The sequence below is a fragment of the Terrapene carolina genome, unplaced genomic scaffold (genome assembly GCF_002925995.2).
Source record: "Terrapene carolina triunguis isolate 2854851 unplaced genomic scaffold, T_m_triunguis-2.0 Scaffold30, whole genome shotgun sequence".
Classification (NCBI taxonomy): domain Eukaryota; kingdom Metazoa; phylum Chordata; order Testudines; family Emydidae; genus Terrapene; species Terrapene triunguis.
Window position 1 is genome coordinate 9910015 of NW_020664381.1, and position 23633 is coordinate 9933647.

Genomic DNA, 23633 nt, shown 5'->3' on the forward strand with positions numbered 1-23633 from the left:
AAAGAGCTAGGCACTGTAACTGGTGGCTGTACAGCATTCATCCTCTGTGGATCAAGCACACAGGGAAACATGTACCACACACTGGTCAGCGGGTTATAGTGACACTTGGGTCACTTACGTAAGAGGACAGTTATTTGTTCAAAGTTTTAACAATGTGTATGATGGCACAAAGTGGAATAATTGGATACAAGAGTTATTTTCTAATTGAAGTATTTTATAGAATATAGCATTATCTCTAAACGTATGTACATTTGGAGCCAAATTCTACACTCAATTATAGCTAAGTGCATATTCAGAGAAGGGTAAACTTCATGGATTGCAGTCAAGTTACTCAAATCCACCAGTGTAAATCTAAAATAGCTTGATTTAAGTTGGTGGAGTTACTGTACTCTGGATTTACACAGTATGGTTCTCTCATTCTATATTATCGTAAGAACATTTAGCATTGAGGGGATGTGGGTGAGATGTATTTAATAAGGCTTATTTTTATAACCTGGGGAAATAGAGTGGTGATAATACATCTAATTATTTGATTAATGAGTAACTTAATGCTCATGACATTGAATAATAGCACTGGCAATGAATAAGCAATATGTAAGCAAGCATTGATAATGCTCTGTCAATGTATTTTATTCCTAACTTACCATACCCCTATCATAGAAATGTAGAGTTGGAAGGGACCTTGAGAAGTCATCATGTCCAGCCCCCTATGCTGACGCAGGACCAAAGAAAACTAGACCATTCCTGGCAGACATTTGCCCAACCTGTTTTTAAAAACCTCCAGTGACGGGGATTCCACAACCTCCCTTGGAAGCCTGTTCCAGAGCTTAATTACCCTCATAGTTAAAAAAATAACTTTCTAATATCTAACCTAAATCTCCCTTGCTGCAGATTAAACCCATTGCTTCTTGTCCTACCTTCAGTGAACATGGAGAACAGTTCATCATGGTTCTTTTTTGTAACAGCCCTTAACATATTTGAAAACTGTTATCAGGTCCTCCCTCAGTCTTCTTTTCTCAAGACTAAACATACCGCTGACTGGTCTGTATGTCTCCAGTCTTCTTTGTTCCCCCTTTTTTAAAGATAGGTTCTCTGTTTGCCCTTCTCCAGTATTCTGGGGACCTCATCCATCCTCCAGAAGTTCTCAAAGATAACTGTGGTTCTGAGATTTCTTCAGCTAGTTATTTAAGTACCCTAGCATGAATTTAATCAAGCCCTGCTGACTTGAATATATCTAACTGATCTAAACATTCTTCAACTTGTTCTTTCCTTATTTTGGCTTGCATTCCTTCCCTCTTGCTTTTAATATTAATTGTGTGATATATCTGGTCACCATTAAACTTTTTAGTGAAGACTGAAGGAAAATAGGCATTAAACACATCAGCCTTCTGGATGCCATCAGTTATTAGCTCTCCTTCCCTTGTTAGGTGTAACTTGTTTTGCGCCTTGGCCTTTCTGATTTTGTTCCCACATTTGTGCTATTCTTTTCTACTCCTCCTTAGCAATTTATCCGTTTCCCCTTTTTGTAGAATTCCTTTTTGAAATCATTAAAGAGCTGCAGATGGAGCCATATTGGCCTCTTCCTATGCTTTCTTCACATCAGGATAGTTTGAAGTTGTGCCTTAAATATTGTCTCCTTGAGAAACTGCCAGCTCTCCTGAGCTCCTTTTTCCCTTAGATTTTTCTTCCATGGGACCTTACATACCAGTTCTCTGAGTTTGTTAAAGTCGGCTTTTTTGAAGTCCATTGTCCTTATTCTGCTGCTCTCATTCCTTCCTTTCCTTAAAATAATGAAATCATCATGATCACCTTCACCCAAATTGCCTTCCAAATTCAATTTCTCTACCATTTCCTCCCTGGTGGTCAGAATCAAATCTAAAATGGCTCTCTCCCTTGTTACTTCCTCCACTTTCTGGACCACAAATTGTCCCCAATATATTCCAAGAATTCATTGGAAATTTTGTGTTTTGCCATATTAGTTTTCCCAGAAATGTCTGGGTAGTTAAAGTCTCTCAGCCCCCCTCCCCCTTCCCCATCTTGTGCAGAGGTTGCCGACAGTACTAAATTATAAGGTGCTTTTGTAAGGTGGTCAAATGTCTGTTAGGAGCTGTGGTACAATGAAACCACCATGTTTGTTTTCAGTAATAAGGCCCGAGGTAGTGTGCAAAGGTGAGAAGTCACAGTGTTGATCCACTGCACCCCAGTTACTAAACATATTTTGTCTATTGAAATTTAACAAGGCTTACAACACATTTCAAGAGCTACGCTTGCAGTAGTGCAAACTTACACGTGGATTGCTTAAAGTACTTGGGTGATTTCAGTGGGCCCACGTTTTCATTCCTGTGCTTTACATATCACAGCAATGTAGGGACATTCTTAGGCTTATTTTTATAGTGTTCTTTTAGAGAAATGTCACAAGAAGTTTTTGAAATTTCCTGACATTTCATTTTGTCCTTTAATAAGTAAAGTACTATATGAAACTGCTAGAAAGAGGGGATTTTTTAGAATAAATAAGCAAATTAATCATAATGAAAGCTTCCTGATTAGCAGGTAGTGGCTGATTAATGGCACAGGCTTCCCCATAAAACTTGACAGTAAGGTTGATTTGCCATTGCCCTGTGTAGTTATTTTACAATAGTGCAAAGCGGGCGTGAAATGTTGCAGTTCAGATGTGGTAGCCATTTCCCCTCACTTTGCACTGATTTAAATAACTACAAAAGGTGCAAGCTGCTGATGAATCAGGCCAAGAGGGCCTATAACCTGACTTGAAAGGACTATCTTTATGAATGATTGGAGAGTTCAGTCTTCATGCACATTCGTGGCCTGAAACAAAACCTGTTGAATTCAAAGATAATCCTTCCATTGGTTTCAATTGTCTTTGGATTTGGCCCTCAAAGTCATTGGACACTTTGCTGAGATTACAAAACAGGGTACTGAATAGTGCCAGTTGTGGTTGAGATTTTGGGGATGGACAAATGTGTCGTCTGGGAACTACACAGAGAAGACCAAACTAATTTCAGGTGCGCTATCAAATAGACACCAGATATGTAACAACAATTTCATTCACCACTGATCGGGGCTGGGTGGTGATTTAGAGGTGAAAGGATCTTTATTTCATTACAAATTCTCAAGCCATCCAGTCCCCAGCAACAGAAATTAAAAGTACTGTAGTTTAAAAAAAAAAACACCTCTGGAAAAACTGGTCACCTATGGCACCCACTCAATTATAAAAGTCTTAAGCAGCACCTCAGTGCATTCATAAGAGCCTCCTTTGACATTGTCTAAAGAAACCGTGCACTAAATGTAGCCGGGATATAAGAATGTAGCTTAATGGGAATCCATTAAAATTAGTGGATTAATTTGTTGTCCTTTTGATTCTGCAACACTCTGTCAGTTTAATGTTACTGGCAATTGCAACTACAACTCAGAAAAGCCTCATCTATTCCTCATGGATACATTTACCTATTGCTCATAAAGCTGTTTTCCAGCTGAAGACCATACTAATTTAACATTTTAAGTACTGCCATCAAAGGTCAACAGAATAATCTTGGCAAATTCAAAACGTAATCTCTCATATCTGGCCAGTGATCCTTCTCTTAAGAAGGGTTTTACCTAAAGAATAGGTTTATACAGGACTGGATGACTCAGGGGATTAGCAAGGAGGGTGCAGAGTCTTTCATCTGTATTTGTTCAAATTCATCACTCATTGCATAGTTGGTCAGAGATGGACATGAAATAAATTAACAGTCTCAGTCTAGTTTCTTGTGGGCAGATGTCTAGATATTAACCCCTCACAATAACACTCATGGTTCCCATTAACTCTGTCTTTCCTCTTGTTTGGTATGGTCACTTGCTCTGTCTTTCTCTTTGGGGCAAGGATCAGATCTACCTATCTGTAAATATTGGATCTAGTACAAAGGGATCCAAATGTGACTGGGGCCTTTGGGTGGAACCATATTATTAGTAACAGGTAGGAGTCCCAGTGGGACCAGGACCCATTGTGATAGGTTTTGTACAAACACAGAACAAAAAGATGGTCCCCCGCCCCAAAGACCTTATAGTCGAAATAATTATGAATAGTTGACCATCTCTGCGGAGAAATTCAGGACTGAATTGACATAAAGGCTGTACTGCTCTCTTGCCTCAAAAGTGGTCCCTCCAGCTCAGAGGGGAAGTATGTAGCTGCGATGGTGTAAGAAAACTTTAGTGACTGCTTGCTGGATTGTATATGTCCCGAAAATAAAGACTGAAATAAATTGTCTCCATTCACAAGGACTACATGCACTTTAATAATAAAATGTGGTAGTTATTAAAGAAACCAAGTACTTGCAAACAAAGATTACTATACAACTGTTGAAAAAGGGTACCAAAAAGTAATTATAGTACACTCTCCTTTATTGGGAAGTTCATTTGGGAACCAATTTAACCATAAAATGGAGATAATAATGCTTACTCACTTTGTAAAGTGCTTTGAGATTGTGGATGAAAAACATCCTATTTAGCTGTCTATTTCAGGGTGGGTTTTTTTTTATATAACACATCACTATAGTATGTAGGTGCTATAGAACTGCCAAGTTTTATCATTTTTAATGACTACAAGGGCTGATGATTATTACTGCGTAAGATTTAGACCCTAGTGAGTACCATGTGAGCAGAGGGGTCGGACTGCGTAGAGCTCATTGCAGCAACAGGGCCCAAATCTGAATAGAACAAGCAGGGGCGGCTCTATGTATTTTGCCACCCCAAGCACGGCAGTCAGGCAGCCTTCGGCGCCACGCCTGCGGGCAGTCCGGTGGTCACGCGGATTCGGCGGCATGCCTGCGGGAGGTCCGCCGGTCCCAGGCCTTCGGCGTACCCGCCGCCGAATTACCCCCGAAGCTGCGGGACCGGCGGACCTCCCGCAGGCATGCTGCCAAAGGCAGCCAGACGGCTGCCCTCATGGCAACCGGCAGGCCGCCCCCTGCGGCTTGCCGCCCCAGGCACGAGCTTGGTGCGCTGGTGCCTGGAGCCGCCCCTGAGAACAAGAGTAAAATCACATTCATTATTAGGAAAGTATAGCATGTTATACTGCGAATTGACATTCTGTAATTCGCACTTCAGCTATTTATGAATACTTACTCTCTCACTTTGAAAAGCAATGCCATTATTTTTTTTAAATTCAAAAAGCATTAAATTGATTAAGCTTTATTTTTTCATTTCTTGACTGCAGTTCTTTGTTTGTGCGTAGTCCACCTAATATCCTTCGTTATAGACCTGATTCTAAGCCTATTGACTTCAGTGGGAGTCTTTCCATTGACTTCAGTGGATTTATTTGATTGGGGTGCAGACTTTGGTCGATAAAAATTCCTACTGGAGCTCACTTTTTCCATCTCAATACTTATTTACTCTTTGTTGTCCAAGGCAGCATTGTAGACTGACTTTTTTGAAATCATTATAGTTAGTAGGTATTTGTATATACTGCCAATGGTGTTCAAGTTAAATTACATGGGATTTAATATTTCTATGAAGTGCAGTGCTACTATGGAAAGTGATTTCATTAACAAGGCATTCTAGAGTTCCATGTTCCTTCTATCTCAATGACTCAAACGTGAATCAATTTACAAGTAAAATGATGCTTGTTCTAGCTCCAGTGTCAACTTGGGATCTTGAAAGTCAAACTTGTTTCTTTTCTTCTTGTGTATAATCACCAGGAATAAATATCTGTAAGCCAAATTAAGCCCTTAGTGACATCTGTGGGAAAACTCTTGCTGTCAACGGGTTTGCTCATGTGTAACTGACTACAACTTGTGCATCAACAGAACTGTTTATGAACAAGGAACAGATTCTACCTTGCTCATCTTCGTTGTTTTGATTCTGTAGGGCTAAAAGGACTAAAAAGCAAGAAAAACTTATTTTTGTCACGCTAGTCCACAAATATCATTCTGAACACACACAGGGAGAAAATCTGATGATCCATTTTTCAGAATGGAACTGTACTTTAAGGGTTTGTGTAGTGTAGCATTTTCTTACTCAGTGAACCAGGAGATGATATGTTCACTAGGTTGTTCTCTCCATTCTGCCTCTAAAGTCTGGATTCACAAAGAGATTTAGGTGTTGTAATGCTCAGCATCATACTACCTAACTTTTAGGTGCCTAGAAAAATCACTGGAATCCACAAAGCCTGAGACCAGGCTACCTATACATTGTATGGAGAGAAATATGTGCCTAAGAATGGCATCCACAAAAGCTAGTACGCTAGATGGCCCCCCGTTTAAGCTGCCCAATAGCAGATGCCAATCAGAGGTCTGTTTTAAGCCCCACCCCTCTCAGGGAATTTGCTACATACGTGCAGGCTGGAGGGAGGTGTCTACTTCTGCTTGAGATCCAGCCATAAGCCCTCTCCTGGAGCTAGGCATCTAAGTTATTTTTTTTTTTTTTTTTTGCAAGAAATGCCAGAGGCGGCGGCAGTGGTACCATCTCTCATCTTATAAGTTTTAGCCCAATAGTTAGAGCACTCACCCCCGATCTGGGAGATATGGATTTATTTCCCCCTTCTGTCTGATGGGAAGAAAGAATGTGAAGGCGTCTCCCACCTTTCAGGAGAGTGCTCTATCCACCGAGCAATGGGATATTCAGATGTGGGTACCTGTCAGTCTTTCCGATTCAAGCTGTTTCACTTTGTATAAATGCTTAAATAGCAATTGTGCCAGAGAGAGAGTGAGTCTGTTGCCTGGTGATTGGGCACTCAGATGGGAGGTCCAGGGTCCATTCCCCCTGCTCCAATGACTATTTATTTATACAAAGCAGAACAGCTCCAGTAAGCGAGTGAGGGAGCCCCACATCAAAGCATCCCGTATGTCAGCGGTTAGAGCACTCTGAGAGGTGGAAGACCTCCTGTTCAAATCCTTTCTCCCGACCAGGCAGAGAAGGGAACTGAATCAAGGTCTCCCATATTAGTGACTACTATTGGGCTAAAAGTTATAAAGGAGGCGGTGGCACTATCACCAGCCTGGTGTGCATCCTAATCCAGTAGGAGTGCTCAGAGCATGCCTACCAAATTGGGCCCCATAGTTGAGAGACACAGGGCAGCATCTATCTCACCTGGTTTGAGGATCCTGCTGGGGCTCAGGTATCTGGGCACCTACAGTGAGGCATTGTGCACACGCCCCGTGACAGAAACTTAGGTGCCTGGGAGGAAATTTAGGCACCAAAGGATTTTAGGTGTATACGGAATTAGGTGGCAACCAAGCCGGGGTTTTGAGGATCTCAGTGGCACCTACATTTTGAACTAACTTCTCATTTAAATGCCTAAGTCCTTTCGTGGATCTGGGCCTAAATGTCTTAGTATCTTATGGACCTAAGTGTCTTATGCAGATTGCATCTCACGCTTCTGCTTTTAGACACTGGAATGGGAATGCTGTGTTCATCAAAGCCTCATGTTTGCTTTTCTCTCTCAAGGCTAAATTGAAACCATACATAATAAACTATTTTAATGTAAATATTTATATATGTAAATTTTGAAAATGTAAATGTTCTTGCTTTTATATTGACTTAATAAAATTAATTGATTGTGGACTTTTTTGTTGGGGACCAAATGAATTAGAGGATTTATAAAGGAATATAGCACCAGGGACTGAATTGGCATAGAGAGGAAACTACCTCAGGCCCAGAACTGAGTCAGACTGGGTCACATTGGCAGGATGTCATGGCAAAGTTTGCATTTTTGCTGTCATACACAAATATGATCTATAAAGGACATCAATCTCCAGGACTGTCAATTTGCCTCCTTTCACAAGCAATAAATTAGCATAAGAAATTTAAAAAAAAATCTCCTGAAATATAAATTCAATGAAGTGATTAAATGAAATACTTAACTTCTGGCTCATTTTTAGCAGTTGGAAGTGGATCAGCCATCTTGGATGCACACTGACCTATTGTTATTATTTACCAGCAATTTTAAGAGTATGGGTTCTTTTCTATTTGTACCAAGGAATTGCGCTAGCAGACAATTGGTATATAGAGGCCTTGTCTACACAAGAGAATTTGGGCATGTTAAAGAATGTTATTAGCTCTGGTATGCCAAACAGCTATACAAACATTTGTTATAAATATTCTAAAGATACTATTTATAACACTTATGTTAGCCTTGCTGAGAGCAGGTCTGAATAATGTTTATTTTGAGCCTGTGCTACCACGTTGATGTAGATGAGAAACTAGCTCTCATGTCATAATTAGTTCTCCCAACATGATCCCAGAGAATAAAATGCACTCGAGCCACTTTACTGTACTGTGACAGGTTTCAGTGGAAGCTGTGTTAGTCTGTATCAGAAAAAAAACAAGGAGTCCTTGTGGCACCTTAGAGACTAACACATTTATTTGGGCATAAGCTTTCGTGGGGTAGAGCCCACTTCATCAGATGCATGAAGTAAAAAATACAGGAGCCGGTATAAATACGTTAAATAAATTTGTTAGTCTCTAAGGTGCCAAAAGGACTCCATTTTTTTTACTGTACTGTGTGGGTGGATGTGGAGATAAATGCAAAAGAAATAGAATTGAGAGTGTGGAACATCCCATTACACATGGGCCAATACTAACATTTTAATTATATATGAGCCAATTCTCCAGGATAGGAGAGGCACTAGTTTGGTATCATAGCTGCAGTAGCAGCCAATTCCTGAAGCCTCAAAGGAAGGGTAGCCCTACCCCCATTCCTGTAATGCACTAGGATGAGAACCCCTCCGATATTTTATGGGATGTCCTTTGGCTCTTTTATTTAATTGATTTGCCACATAAGTAAGGAAATACTGAATCAAACCTTTGAAGAAAAACACTAAACAATATCACTGTTCATTAAACCTTGCTTTCAGTGTAGAATTCAGCTTGAAGAAACCTAGGCTTTTTAACAAAAGCTTAATCACAAAGCGAAAGAAAGAAAGAAAGAAAGAAAAAGTTCTCCTTTTATATTGTCCTAAGACTGCACTGATTTGCACACCTGAAATAAAAATCATGGATGTGGCTTCTTGTTTGAGACTTTGCCTGTTAAAACAAGATATTAAATGTTCAGAAGGTTCTCCACCCCAGGCCTGTGTTTTTGCACTTGAAACACAGGTAAGGAAATACTAGGAAGAATTTATTATGTGCCTTTGTATCTCAAATGCAGCAGTGAAAAGAATATTTTCCTTTTGCAAACAGATTTGGACAGATTGTAGAAACCTGTTAAATATTGATTCTGTTAAGGCTGAGCTTCAAATTAAAATTAATTTCACTTGTACATGTAAAGAGTTTTGTGAATTGATTTAAAAAAAGATGTATTGAAATGTATTAAAACTAATAAGTACCATTTTAAACATTAAATTGAAGTTTATGATGATTGCATTGTAGAGCTGGGGGCAGTAGAAATGTACACTTGAGAGAAAAAACATGTGATATGTTAAGGGAAATGGTTTCCCTAAAGAGTCTTAAAATAAAGAGTTGTCCCTTATTTTTCATGTGGTTTTCCATTATTTCCATCTGACAAAGGTAATCACCCTCTAATGCACCCTAACCAGTAGACCAATTTAATGACATGGGCAGAAAAAGAATTCCTTCCTCAACTCACAAAGGTAATCAGCTTGTGTTTAAACAAAGCTTAATTACCACTGAAACACTGTCTCAGTTTGCATAGCTTCAGACTGTATTAGCACTTGAAGTTACTCCAGATCCATTTTTTATTTATGTATTTATTTATTTGCACTATTTGCTTTGGCGACCTCCTGCAGAATTTAATGCAAGTTGACTATGTGTTATTTAAAGAATCATTTCTTCTTCTGTCAAGTTTACTGCCATACACATTCACTGAGTGTCTTTTTCTCCCATTATAAGGAATGTCAAATCAGTATTCTCTCCCCTTCATTTGGTATGCCTCAATCACATTCCCTCCAAGGCATCTCCATTCCAGACTAAACAACAGCACACTTCTTTTAACACCACCCCCACATCCCAAATATCTAGCCAGTTTTCCCTTCCCTAAACTTTTTCAATCTTTGTTCTCTTTCTTGAGGAGAGGTAATGAAAATCTTTAGTTTTAATCAAAAATCACATATGTTCCTTCTTAAGAAAAGTGCAGTTTTCATTGTAGTCAATGTAAACTGCATTCTATAGTTCCAAGTTGATCTTGTGCTCTTCAAAAGACAGTGAAATAACCTTAATCACTGAAAGCCCCTACTACAAGGTCAACTCAGGCTATTTCTTATTTAGAATGTCAATTTCACCCTTTGACTTTCTTTTTCAACAGATTCTTTCCATGGGAATGATGACCGAATACTATCACTACTTTTTTACAACACTGGTAAGAAATACTGAGTTTTGATAATAACATTGGTTCTCCTATTTCAGTGAAGACAGCTGAAATCTTGCATCTCCCTCTGAGTTTTGAGTTTCACTATTACAGATGAAAAACACTAGAAAATTACTAAGTATTATTATTACTGCAGGAGCCAGTATTTTGTGGTGGTGATGTCCTGAAGAATCTATCAGAATTGGCAGAACTGGCCAACATTTTCCCACCACTAATTCTTACTGTGCTCCATAAAAAAAATTAAAATTAAATGCCCATTAACAAAATCACATTTGAGGAAGTTCAGTGTGTAGAGATGAGTCCAAATAATTAAGTTCAGATTTGGCAGAGGAGTGGGGGTTAGGTATAGGGTTTTGTGTTACCCCATTATAGAAATGGGCCTGAGACCAGAAATTCAAGTTTGGAGCAAATCCAAACTTTGCCATTTGGGGTTGAGTTGCTGTGTTCTAGATGAAGCCCCATCTCTTGTTCTGCACAGTCTATGTTAAAGCCACAATTCAGCAAAGACTTTAAGTACATGCTCAAATCAGTCCTTACTCAGGAAAATACTTGAGCACCTGCCTGACTTAAAGCATGTGTTTAGGTCCAACTTAATGGGGGTCAAGCACATGCCAACATACTTGACTGAATCAGGGCCTATAACACTATTCTCTTTCCACTCCCTCTGCTCCGAGTTTGTCAGCTGTGCTGCAACTAGAAGGTAGTCAAGGTCCTTCAGCTGCAGGTCAACAGCTGTAGTGGATTAGGCTGGTGTGTGTTGTGTGACACCAAGTGTTTCACAAATAAAACCTATGGCTAAAAAAGTTTTATTTAATAAGGAAACAAAAATATGGAACTACAAGAAAGTTTCAGGCTTACAGAAGAAGAGTCCTCATATTTCTTTTATGATATGAATATTTGAATTTTCATTAAATATATCACTCATTTGTTCTTTGAAATCTAAACTTGAGATCCATTTTCATTTTAAACCGCAGGTAGAGGAGAGAACCCAGATTAGTGGCACACAGCCTACAGTGTTGGGTGCATATCACTTCCTATGCATAAACTTGTTTATTTCTTTGTATCAGATAAACATTTATGTTGAAGTGAAATCCATCATCACTCTTGAAGTCACTCCATCGAGATGCCAAATAGACATCTTGCCTTGAATGTTTAGAACTTGAAACAGGATCTTGAAAAACTTCCCATACAACTCAACCTAATCTCCCCCAAAAATACACACCACATTTTAAGAGTGGATGTGGGCTTCCCTCCTTTGTAAAAGATTAGTGAATTCAACTTTAAAAAGTCAGCACTTACCAGACAGTTGGCATGCTACAATATCTGGGGCAATGCTGTATATCCCCTACACTCAGAGCAAGAAATCGCTGTGATGTTGTAAATGTTGACACTTTAAGGGTGATGACTGTACATAGTCATGACCTGATCATTTGTTGCTTCACTGGTCTGCTGATATCAGCAAGATTTTGTTCTGAAATGCAAACCAGCTCTAGCAAGCACCTTTCATATTTTCATTGCAGGACATACAGTTTTGAAAAGTGTCATGGAATTATGTCACTTACAGTAGTCATTATTTTCCTGCCCTGCAAACTTCAAGTGTCTAATGCACATGGAGTTACTCTGCACTGGCCTGACACATACATTAGACACACTGACAGCAAGTTACCTGTAGCTGGCAAGGCAGGAGAAAAATGGGGTTTGCAAGTCGTAAAACTGTATTACTCTCCACATCTGGTATCTTCATTCCTAGGATTGAGAAGTATACTTAATGTTGGCCAACCAATTCTTCATGTTGGTTTGTCATAGCTGTAACGTTATGACAGGACTGATAAATCAAAACCAGATATTGAAGTGCAGCTTGCTTGTAGAATAGTGCTGTTGTGGGGAACTGATTTTTATGTTCCAACAATCCAGGTATGAGATTTGTAAAAAACAAAACAAAAAAAACCCTCTTCACAAATGTTGTGACTATTGTTTGCAGGAGTGCAGAAGGAAGAGATACAATGGAAAAAAATATACTAGTATTTGATTGAAAATGACAAAAAATTGTATAGTTTAGGCTTCAAGCATCTTTGATTGTAACTGACAAATAGTTTGCTCTAAAAATAATACAGCATCTTGAAAATGTGTTTTCTTTTTGTTTTTTAAACGATGATTTAGGATCTATTTGCATTAGATCTGGAACCCTACAGATACAGTGGAGTAAACATGACCGGGTTTCGCCTGCTCAACATTGACAATCCACAGGTTACATCAGTTATTGAAAAGTGGTCGATGGAACGGCTGCAGGCACCGCCCAAACCAGAAACTGGCCTCCTGGATGGCATGATGACAGTAAGTGAATAACCACAGCCTGGACTTATAGCAGATGGCTACAGAGGCCTTTCCAGTTCTATTCCAATCCAAGGATAAACACAGATGTTTTGTTCTTAATTCCCCATATTTATCTGGATCGGTAGAGGGGAAGAAAGCAAGAGACAGCAAAGGAAGACACTTAGGAAACAAAATTAAAGTGTAATTTGGTGGCCAACAACTCCCCCAAGCATTATGGGCCCAGTACTGCAGCCCTTACTTACATAAATAGTTAATGGGAATACTCACATGAGTAGGACTATAGGATAGAATTCAGTATGCACTGTCGAAAGTTTAACCAAATTTAAGCAGAGGTAGAAGTTTCCCATTTGCTTTTCCACTTACTCCATTTTCCAAATGTTGGAAGAGAATCCATAGAGGTAAAGAGGCATTTTTAACATTTTTATTTATTTATTGCTTTTCTTGACCACGGTAGTGAATTCGTTCCTTTAACCAATGCTGAAGTTAGCCATGTGACAACCAGTGACACTCACATGAATAGATGAGTTACACAGCACTCTGACAAGGTGCTTTGCGCTTATCATTTATCTCTCTCTTGTCAAATGCACTTGCAGCAGCCTCATTTCTCTAAGAAAGTTCAGAATTTGATGAATATAAGAGGAGATAAAAACTTCCAGAGAGGTATAGTATTAGTAATCTGCAAGGAAAGATACTGTATGTGTAGGCAGGTAATAGCATTTTTAAATTGGAAAAGTGCCTTCTTTCTCCATTCCGATCATCTACAGCAGCACTCTGGCTTTGAAGATGTAATTTAGAGATAAGTATAAGGTATCATCTTGTTGAGAAATGTGTGTGGGGGTTCCCCTTCAAAGGATCAAAAGAACAAATAAAAACAATTCAATTGATTAAGTCTGACGAACATGGTTCTGGATTTTGGCATTGTTTTCCAGCATCTGATAACATTCTTAACATGAATTGAATGATGTGGAATGCAGTATGGAACCAGACTTTATTACAAAATGATTTCTGGTGTCATTTTGAAACACGCTAATCGTTACAGAGAATTTCCCAGGTCAACTATCTTCAGCAAAACTTTAAAAAAAATTCTCTTTTAAGCACTACTGCTGTGCTTACAGCAATATACAAGATGGAGTAGATAGTGTCTCTGTCCCTAGGAATTTACAATGGAAGGCCCCAGTCCTGCAATAGGATACGTGCAGGCAGAGCCATTCACCCACACAGATCTGATTGCGGGATTGGGGTCCAAGACAGAGTTTAGATCTCTTCTTTTATTAGGCAGAACCTTCCTTTTCCATATGTCAAAATTTGCTCAGATGTCTTAGAGGCAATATAAACAGACAAGGTTACTAATCAGCTGCGCTTACTTTAAACATTCATAACAAGTTCACTTATTTAGTTAGGTAGAGAGCTATAATACTGCTGTAAGAAAGGAAAGACGACTGTCACGCAGCAATCACGGCCCAACCTTGTCTTCCAACACCACCTGCAATGTGTGCTAAAGAGCCTGTGACTCAAGGAGCGGATTCCTCAGCCACCTAAGGACCCATGGAACGTATGACCCGTGAAAGAGATCATCTTCAGCCTCAAGGGATCGCCAATGACTGCTGTAATTCATTAGACAGTGAGGAAATGACAAGTTACGCATTATCAGGACAATGATTAAACTTTCTAATATTAATGCAAGATTTGTCCCTTCTAGTTCACAAAATGGCACTTGCATGGTGTGGAGAAAATGGAAAGATTCTCACAATGAGATACCTGGATTTCTGTGCAATCATCTAAATAAAATATTAAAATCAAAATAATGAGAAATTCAAAGGCTGAATCTCTGCCCCTGATTTACCCTATTTTGCCTAACTATTGTAGAAGAGGTAGGACGCTATCATTTTTTTTAATAGAAAAACCCATATTAAGGGCAAAAGTTACATGGAAACACTCAAGACAGTTCATTACACAGAATTTCTGATGTGTTCTGCTCTTCAGGCTACGCAAGATGGTCTGGAATGGCTTTAACCACACAGATGCTTTGAGATCTTCTGGGAAATGCATAGATCTCAGGCTAGCCAACTAGAAATGTCTGTATATACTCATGTTTGTTGTTGTGAATGCAGAGTGGCCTTTTTTTTTAATGTAATGTTTTCTACAAAATATCAGCTCATTCTAGTCCACATCAACTAGCAGCCGGCAAAATGTTTTTGTGATAATCACAATCATTTTTGAACTGTGAAACCTGGATAAAACTGTCACTTTTTGATTAGTGTCCTAGCCATGTCTATAACACCCTACCAATGCACACCCCTGATTTGGTTTTTATGACTTTTCTATGTGGTTGTATTTTTAAGTGAATGACAGGTGGCTGACAGGCCTACTAAGTTAATTTGTCGAACCAGAGAACAGGTTTAGCACGGGCAGCAGTTCAAGCTTGCACTACCCTGGCCGGGTAGTGTAACAGCGCTGGCTACTAGTGATAAGAAAGCAGTTGCAGTCTCCATGCCAACACAATGTTTGGCCTTTTCATTGAGTGGTGGTTACTAAAAATTGAAGGAGAACAAACCAACTCATTTCACATAGGCCATCAACTACCATTAGAGGGTGATGATTTTCATTGCTGTAACACTGGACCAGATTCTTACCAACAATCCACTGCCATATTTTACCAACCCTCACAGCAGTAAAGCCTTTCCCCACTCAAACTGCATTTCCAGGAATGTATTTGGGGGATTATTGGGATTATGTCACTATCTGCCACTTGGTTGCTCCAGTAGGTAAGTAGTAGGTCTATATCTGGCACAGCATACATCTCCCAGTGCACGTGGACAGCTATCCTGGCCAGTGCACAGTCATTCTCCCCTCTCTCCTGACCACATGCACAGTGCGGGAGATGTTGTGATCCCACAGAGACTTCTGTTCCCCCTGCATAGCTACCCACAGAATGGGTTGCCCATGCAGCGGAGCAAGGTGCCCTCTCATTCCTCAGTGCAGCCATGTGATTGAACATTAAATAGAGAAACGAACAAAGGATCAGAGGGGAAGTACAGACAGAGAGGTAAAGTGACTGGCTCAATGTCACACAGCAAGATGGATGAATATTAACAATTATAAAGCAGTGAACTTTGATCAACCATTTCCAGCTTCATACCCAACAGTACCAATGCAGGCAGTGCTGCCATTGACAAACAATATATGCATCTGATTTTGGAGTAATGGTATGGTCTGACCATTATAGTGATGCAAACTGAGATCTGCTCTGAAGCATTTCTACCAGAAATCCTCAAACTCTCTAGGCCGAATTCATCCTGGGTATAACTCCAGTGAAATAGAGTCAAACCCTAGATGAATGTGCCCTAGTCAGCCTAATTTCAAGCCTGATCCAAAGCCTATTGAAGTCAATGAGAGTCTTTCCATTGACTTCGTGGGGCTTTGGATTAGGATCTTAGTCAACAGGATCTGTTTGGAACTTTTAAAGACGCTTGGCCCACAGTACAGCTGCTATCGTCTCCTGCGGTGCATCTCACCATTTATAACATTTTTGATTAGCTTTTGATTGTGGGAGCTTTGTTTTGCGCAGAGCCTGACCAGGGGTGTCAGGAGTGATTCCTCCTCTGCAGTATATTAAGATTAGCAAGTACATTCAGATCACATGTGATTGCCAGCAAAAGCCTTCAGTGCTGATAAGACTGATGCCATTGTAATTTACTTAGGTAAATGAAACAGACAAAGAATCAAAGCTGTTAATTTCCCAAAGGAACACCGGGGGAAAAGAATAAAAAATGGGTTAGTTATGTAGTTCATATAAACGAGTCCAGTTTCTCATCTGCAAAGTCATTAGTATTTTCTTAGGCCCAAATTTACTTCTGAATTAGTATTTTTATAATAAATAATGTAGCATATTAATGAATTAATTCTGACAACATCCCTGTGAGGTGAGTAAAAATTATCCCCCTTTTATATAAAGGGACCACTGAGGCAGAGAGTAAGGGTGGGATTTTCAAAAACTCCTCAGTGACACAATTGCCATTGGCTTACAGTAACACTTTGGGTAAAGTTTTCAAAAGTGCCAACGTCCCATTTTCAAAAGTGACTAAACACTTAAGCTCCTAAGTCCTATAGACTTTTAATGAGACTTAGGAGCCTAACAGCCTAAGTGCCTAAAGGACATATTTTTAAAGGTATTTAGGCACCTGAAAATAGAGAGGCAACTAGTGGGATTGACTGCACTTTTGAAAATCTCACTAGGCAAGTTTCTGCATCTTTAGGCACCCAAATACCTTTAAAAATCAGACTTTAAGGCACTTCTGAAAATGGGACTTAGGCTCCTAAATCACTTTGTCTTTTCAATATTTTGCCTGATGCACTTGTGAAAATTCCACCCCAAATAACTTCCCTGGTCTCACACAGGAAATCTACAGCAGAGATGGGAATAAAATGCAAATCTCCTCATTCCTGCGCCTAGACCACTCTTCCACCTGAGTGTTAAATATTTTGCTCAGCAATACCCGGTAGCACAAATCAACACAAAGCATAAGAAACAAGGCCTGTCTCTTGTTTTAACTTTGGACTCACATGAGTCGCAAAAAAGCAGCAGCTTAATCTCTCATAAGTAGAATGGGATATTCGTTCTGAGATGACAAAAGGGGAGGGGGAAGAAGGATGTAAATTAAAGAACCCCCTTCTGTTTTCCATGCAGACTGAAGCAGCTCTGATGTATGATGCTGTTTACATGGTAGCAGTGGCCTCCCAGCGTGCCTCCCAAATGACTGTCAGCTCCCTGCAGTGCCACAGACACAAGCCATGGCGTTTTGGACCCAGATTTATGAATCTGATAAAAGAGGCAAGTGTACACCATCTGCTTACAGCCAGCGTAATTCTCTCTTTGTTCTTTATTGCACTGGATTCTGTATTACATGCCACTATGGAACATATTGTACGTTCTGATTTCTATTGTTAGTGTGACGGGTTGGATCACAGAAACCCCCTTGGCAGCTGCCACCTGACGTACCAAGACTACCCCTGCTTCTGTTTTCCCTGCCAGCTAAGGACTCCAGCACCCTGTCTTGCTGAGCCAGACACTCCCGTCTGCTCCAACACAGACCCAGGGACTGAATAACTTGCCCCAAAGCTGCAAGTTTACCTGAAAACAGCTCACAGAAGTGTGCTTGTCTTTAGCACTCAGATGCCCAACTCCCAATGGGGTCTAAACCCAAATAAATCCATTTTACCCAGTATAAAGCTTATACAGGGTAAACTCATAAATTGTTCGCCCTCTATAACACTGATAGAGAGATATGCACAGCTATTTGCTCCCCTAGGTATTAATACATACTCTGAGTTAATTACTAAGTAGAAAGTGATTTTATTAAATACAAAAAGTAGGATTTAAGTGGTTCCAAGTAGTAACAGACAGAACAAAGTAAGTCACCAAGCAAAATAAAATAAAATGCGCAAATCTATGTCTAATCAAACTGAATACAGATAATCTCACCCTCAGAGATGCTTCAGTAAGTTTTTTCTCAGACTGGACACCTTCCAGGCCTGGGCACAATTCTTTCCCCTGGTACAGCTCTTGTTCCAGCTCAGGTGGTAGCTAGGGGATTCTTCATGATGGCTCCTCCCCCGCCTTGTTCTCTTCCACCTCTTTATATATCTTTTGCATAAGGCGGGAACCCTTTGTCCCTCTGGGTTTCCACCCCCACCCCACTGGAAAAGCACCAGGTTAAAGAGATGGATTCCAGGTCAGGTGACATGATCACATGTCACTGCAAGACTTCATTACCCACTTGCCAGCACACACATATACAGGAAGACTAACAGGTAAACACAGCTATCTGCAGACAATGGTTCTGGTTAATGGGAGTCATCAAGATTCCAAACCACTATTAATGGCCCACACTTTGCATAATTACAATAGGCCCTCAGAGTTATATTTCATATTTCTAGTTTCAGATACAAGAGTGGTACATTTATACAAATAGGATGATCACACTCAGTAGATTATAAGCTTTGTAATGATACCTTACAAGAGACCTTTTGCATGAAGCATATTCCAGTTACATTATATTCACTTATCATATTTTTATAAAACGATTCCAGTTACATTATATTCACTTCTTATTATGTTTTTATAAAACCATATAGACTGCACAACGTCACAGTTAGAATATCCATTTCTATCTTGTTTTCCTCCTTTAGGAGCTTTGGTTTACAAACACAAGGCTGCTGCCTGCATTTCAATGACAACTTTATCCCATCTTAAAAATGTAGCAAGAAACTCCAGGCACGATCAAGTTTCCCATGCGACTTCCCGTGTTTCTGCTTGATTTATATTTATTATGGAGTTGGGGTACTCATCATTCACTAAATTGTGCTAGCCAGTAATCAAATTATGGAAGAACCATCTGCTACCATTGTAGAAACTGGGGTGAACCTTTGTTTGACCGCCGTTGTCAGGCTGATTCCCCACTTGTCAAATGGGTGAAGTGCTTCCACTCTCTCACAAGTTTATTTTACATTACTGAATCTCATTAGTAAAAATCAGAACTCTTCTTCCTGCAAAGGAAAGGCTGTATGGAGGCAGCAGTCAGAAGTGATTGTTCTTTCCTTTTCCCCACATTTGGAGCCTAATTCTGCCTTCATTCAGAGAGCTTTAATTCCTATCAAAGCTATACCCATATTGCACTTGTGTAAGTGGAACAGAACTGGCTGGCTGAGGGATACATAGACAGTAGCTGGCATGATGTGGCATGTTACTGAGATCAGGAATCTCTCTGGAAGCAAGTTGCAGCCAGAACATGAAGTCACATAAAATATAGACAAGATACAGGCAGCTTCTCAGAATATTTGAGGGCTCTTTCCTTCAAGGATTGTCATAGGTAGGTCCCTACCTATCATTTGATTATGCAGCTGCACAGGTTCCCAAAGCATTGGTTCTTTTGCTCTTTTGCTGTACTGATAACCATTTTACCTTCCTGCCCTCTTTTTCTTGCCTATTTTTTCCTATGTTTTCCCCCACAAGGGAAATTCTGTAGATTTCTTGTACCTGCCTCCAAGCTTCTGCCTTTAAAAAGGATAAAGTAAGGACCAGAGCAACCCTTGCCCCAGGGACCTTATTTGAAAAGTTTGATGGGGAAGGAGCGAGGATACTATCATGAGCTTTACTCACAGTGCAAGAGGACAGGAGGCATGCAGCAGCTCTTGGACTGCATAGGACTCCCCAGGAGGGGATCTGTAGGAGAAGGGGTGTACAATAGCAGAAAGAAGCCCACATTACATTTAGTGACCCGAAGAGCTTGCAGGAGGCAGTGGAAGTACCATTGAGCAAAGTGCCTCGTTCCAGTGGGGTTCAAAATTGCTGCATGGCAGGTCCTCTCCTGCAGGGGCTGTAAGAGAGGAGAGCAGAAGGTGACACTGTGAGGCTGTTGTAGGGACAGCCTGTGGCAATAAGGGCCATAGTATTTGTGAGGTCAGGGGAGGCTTACAGGTGGAGCAGGCAGCGCTGCAGAGCTTTGAAACCCTATAACAGCTCCCTGCCCATGCTCTACTCTTCCCGCAGCTATTCATGACAGAAAACTAGCTCCAAAAAAAATGTCTGTAGCAAATGTGATCTCCCTCTCCCACATATTCACTGGAAGAAAATAGGACACTGTTGATCTCAATCTAGAGCTTGTCTACACAGTAGGGTAGTGCACTCTTCTGGGATGTGATTTCTAAACTGTACGAATGTGTTGCGCACGCTAACGAATGTGTCTGGTGCACACTAACGGATCCCTAATGTACTTTAATGTAGTACTGTTTCAAATAGCACTATGTTAAAGTGCACCAGCAGGATCTACATAGACCAATTAAAGCATAACACGTTTGCACTACTGAGCCTACCTCGAAAGAGCTCCCTAGTGTAGATGCAGCGTATGCCAATAGGAGTTGTTCTGCCAGTGTAACACTACCACCTCTCCAAATGACATTAGCTATGTCAATAGAAACACTCTTCTGTCGGCTGTGTCTACACTGTGGGTTGGGGGGATTGACATCATAGCTGTGCCAAAGTAAGTTTTAAGTGTAAACCAGTCCTTAGATTCCATAGACCTTCTAATTCATTTGTCTCTGAAGTGTTTCTGGGCTTGCTGTCCCTTCCCCCCCAATCCATTGCCCAGAGAAGAAAAAAAAGTCATTTTCTCTTCAGAAATGATAATAGGAGTTTGAAAGAGGCTAAAAATACAAAAGCACTCCATACGGGGTGATGTGCATCTAACTTTCAGTTACACTGAGTGGAACTTCCAGACCATTTAGCTGATGAGCACATAACATTTTCTGAGAACAAAATTTTTTTTTTCCTTAGACATGATCTTTCATCAGTACAGAGATCAGCATCTTCAAGTGCTTCCACTAGACCTGGAAAGTCTGCAGTCATGGACTAAAAAAGAAACTAGACTAGTACTTTAAAGGCATTGCAACCCTATGTGGACATGGTGGAAAACATATTAGCTATGTTTCCCATTGTCTAATTAGAGGACTTGGGTCTGGGTCACCTGACCTTTCTGCTAGTCAGAAAGCTATTGAGGCTGTTCTGGAAGATGGGTGTAAGAATGCAGTTTTATAACAGGACTGCTTGGAAATAGTGACCATCGTATAAAAACATTTAACATTCCTGTGGTGGGAAGAACACCTCAACAGCCCAACACTGCGGCATTTAATTTCAGAAAGGGGAACTATGCAAAAATGAGGAGGTTAGTTAAACAGAAATTAAAAGGTACATTGACTAGAATGAAATCCCTGCACGCTGCATGGACACTTTTCAAAGACACCATAATAGAGGCCCAACTTAAATGTATACCCCAAATTAAAAAACACAGTAAAAGAACTAAAAAAGAGCCACTGTGGCTTAACAACCATGTAAAAGAAGCAGTGAGAGATAAAAATGCATCTTTTAAAAAGTGAAAGTCAAATCCTAGTGAGGTAAATAGAAAGGAGGATAAACACTGCCAAATTAAGTGTAAAAATGTAATAAGAAAAGCCAAAGAGGCGTTTGAAGAACAGCTAGCCAAAAAAGCAAAAGGTAATAACAAAATGTTTTTTAAGTACATCAGAAGCAAGAAGCCTGCTAATCAACCAGTGGGGCTCCTGGACGATCGAGATACAGAAGGAGCATTTAAAGACGATAAAGTCATTGCGGAGAAACTAAATTAATTCTTTGCTTCAGTCTTCACTGCTGAGGATGTTAGGGAGACTCCCAAACCTGAGTCGTCCTTTGTAGGTGACAAATCTGAGGAATTGTCACAGATTGAAGTGTCACTAGAGGAGGTTTTGGAATTAATTGATAAACTTAACAGTAACAAGTCACCGGGACCAGATGGCATTCACCCAAGAGTTCTGAAAGAACTCAAATGTGAAATTGTGGAACTATTAACTATGGTTTGTAACCTGTACTTTAAATCAGCTTCTGTACCCAATGACTGAAAGATAGCTAATGTACCGCCAATATTTAAAAAGGGCTCTAGAGGTGATCCCGGCAATTACAGACCAGTAAGTCTAACGTCAGTACCGGGCGAATTAGTTGAAACATAAGAACATAGAAGAACATAAATTGTTGGGCAAAAGTCAACATGGTTTCTGTGAAGGGAAATCATGTCTTACTAATCTATTAGAGATCTTTGAAGGGGTCAACAAACATGTGGACAAGGGAGATCCAGTGGACATAGTGTAATTAGATTTCCAGAAAGCCTTTGACAAGGTCCCTCACCAAAGGCTCTTATGTAAATTAAGTTGTCATGGGATAAGAGGGAAGATCTTTTCATGGATTGAGAACTGGTTAAAAGACAGGGAACAAAGGGTAGGAATAAATGGTAAATTTTCAGAATGGAGAGGGGTAACTAGTGGTGTTCCCCAAGGGTCAGTCCTAGGACCAATCCTATTCAACTTATTCATAAATGATCTGGAGAAAGGGGTAAACAGTGAGATGGCAAAGTTTGCAGATGATACTAAACTGCTCAGGATAGTTAAGACCAAAGCAGACTGTGAAGAACTTCAAAAAGATCTCACAAAACTAAGTGATTGGGCAACAAAATGGCAAATGAAATTTAATGTGGATAAATGTAAAGTAATGCACATTGGAAAAAATAACCCCAACTATACATACAATATGATGCGGGCTAATTTAGCTACAACTAATCAGGAAAGAGATCTTGGTGGATAGTTCTCTGAAGACGTCCATGCAGTATGCAGTGGCAGTCAAAAAAGCGAACAGGATGTTAGGAAGCATTAAAAAAGGGATAGAGAATAAGACGGAGAATATCTCATTGCCCTTATATAAATCCATGGTACGCCCACATCTTGAATACTGCGGACTGATGCGGTCTTCTCATCTCAAAAAAGATATACTGGCATTAGAAAAGGTTCAGAGAAGGGCAACTAAAATGATTAGGGGTTTGGAACGGGTCCCATATGAGGAGAGATTAAAGAGGCTAGGACTTTTCAGCTTGGAAAAGAGGAGACTAAGGGAGGATATGATAGAGGTATATAAATCATGAGTGGTGTGGAGAAAGTGAATAAGGAAAAGTTATTTACTGGTTCCCATAATATAAGAACTAGGGGCCACCAAATGAAATTAATGGGCAGCAGGTTTAAAACAAATAAAAGGAAGTGCTTCTTCACACAGCGCACAGTCAACCTGTGGAACTCCTTGCCTCAGGATGTTGTGAAGGCTCGGACTATAACAGGATTTAAAAGAGAACTAGATAAATTCATGGAGGTTAAGTCCATTAATGGCTATTTGCCAGGATGGGTAAGGAATGGTGTCCCTAGCCTCTGTTTGTCAGAGGGTGGAGATGGATGGCAGGAGAGAGATCACTTGATTATTGCCTGTTAGGTTCACTTCCTCTGGGGCACTTGGCATTTGCCACTGTCAGTAGACAGGATACTGGGCTGATGGACCTTTGGTCTGACCCAGTATCGCCGTTCTTATGTTCTTATGTTACTACTTATACAGTGTATA

General features: G+C 40.1%; 1 protein-coding gene across 1 annotated transcript in view; it reads left to right on the top strand.

The window, feature by feature from the left end:
* LOC113406402 (glutamate receptor ionotropic, kainate 1) overlaps window positions 1-23633 on the top strand; it is a 214823-nt gene that overhangs the window by 123834 nt on the left and 67356 nt on the right. Inside the window, exons 5-7 of the mRNA XM_026651092.1 lie at window positions 10253-10306; window positions 12476-12649; window positions 17337-17480. Coding sequence (XP_026506877.1) covers window positions 10253-10306; window positions 12476-12649; window positions 17337-17480 — 372 coding nt within the window. The remainder of the gene's footprint in view (window positions 1-10252; window positions 10307-12475; window positions 12650-17336; window positions 17481-23633) is intronic.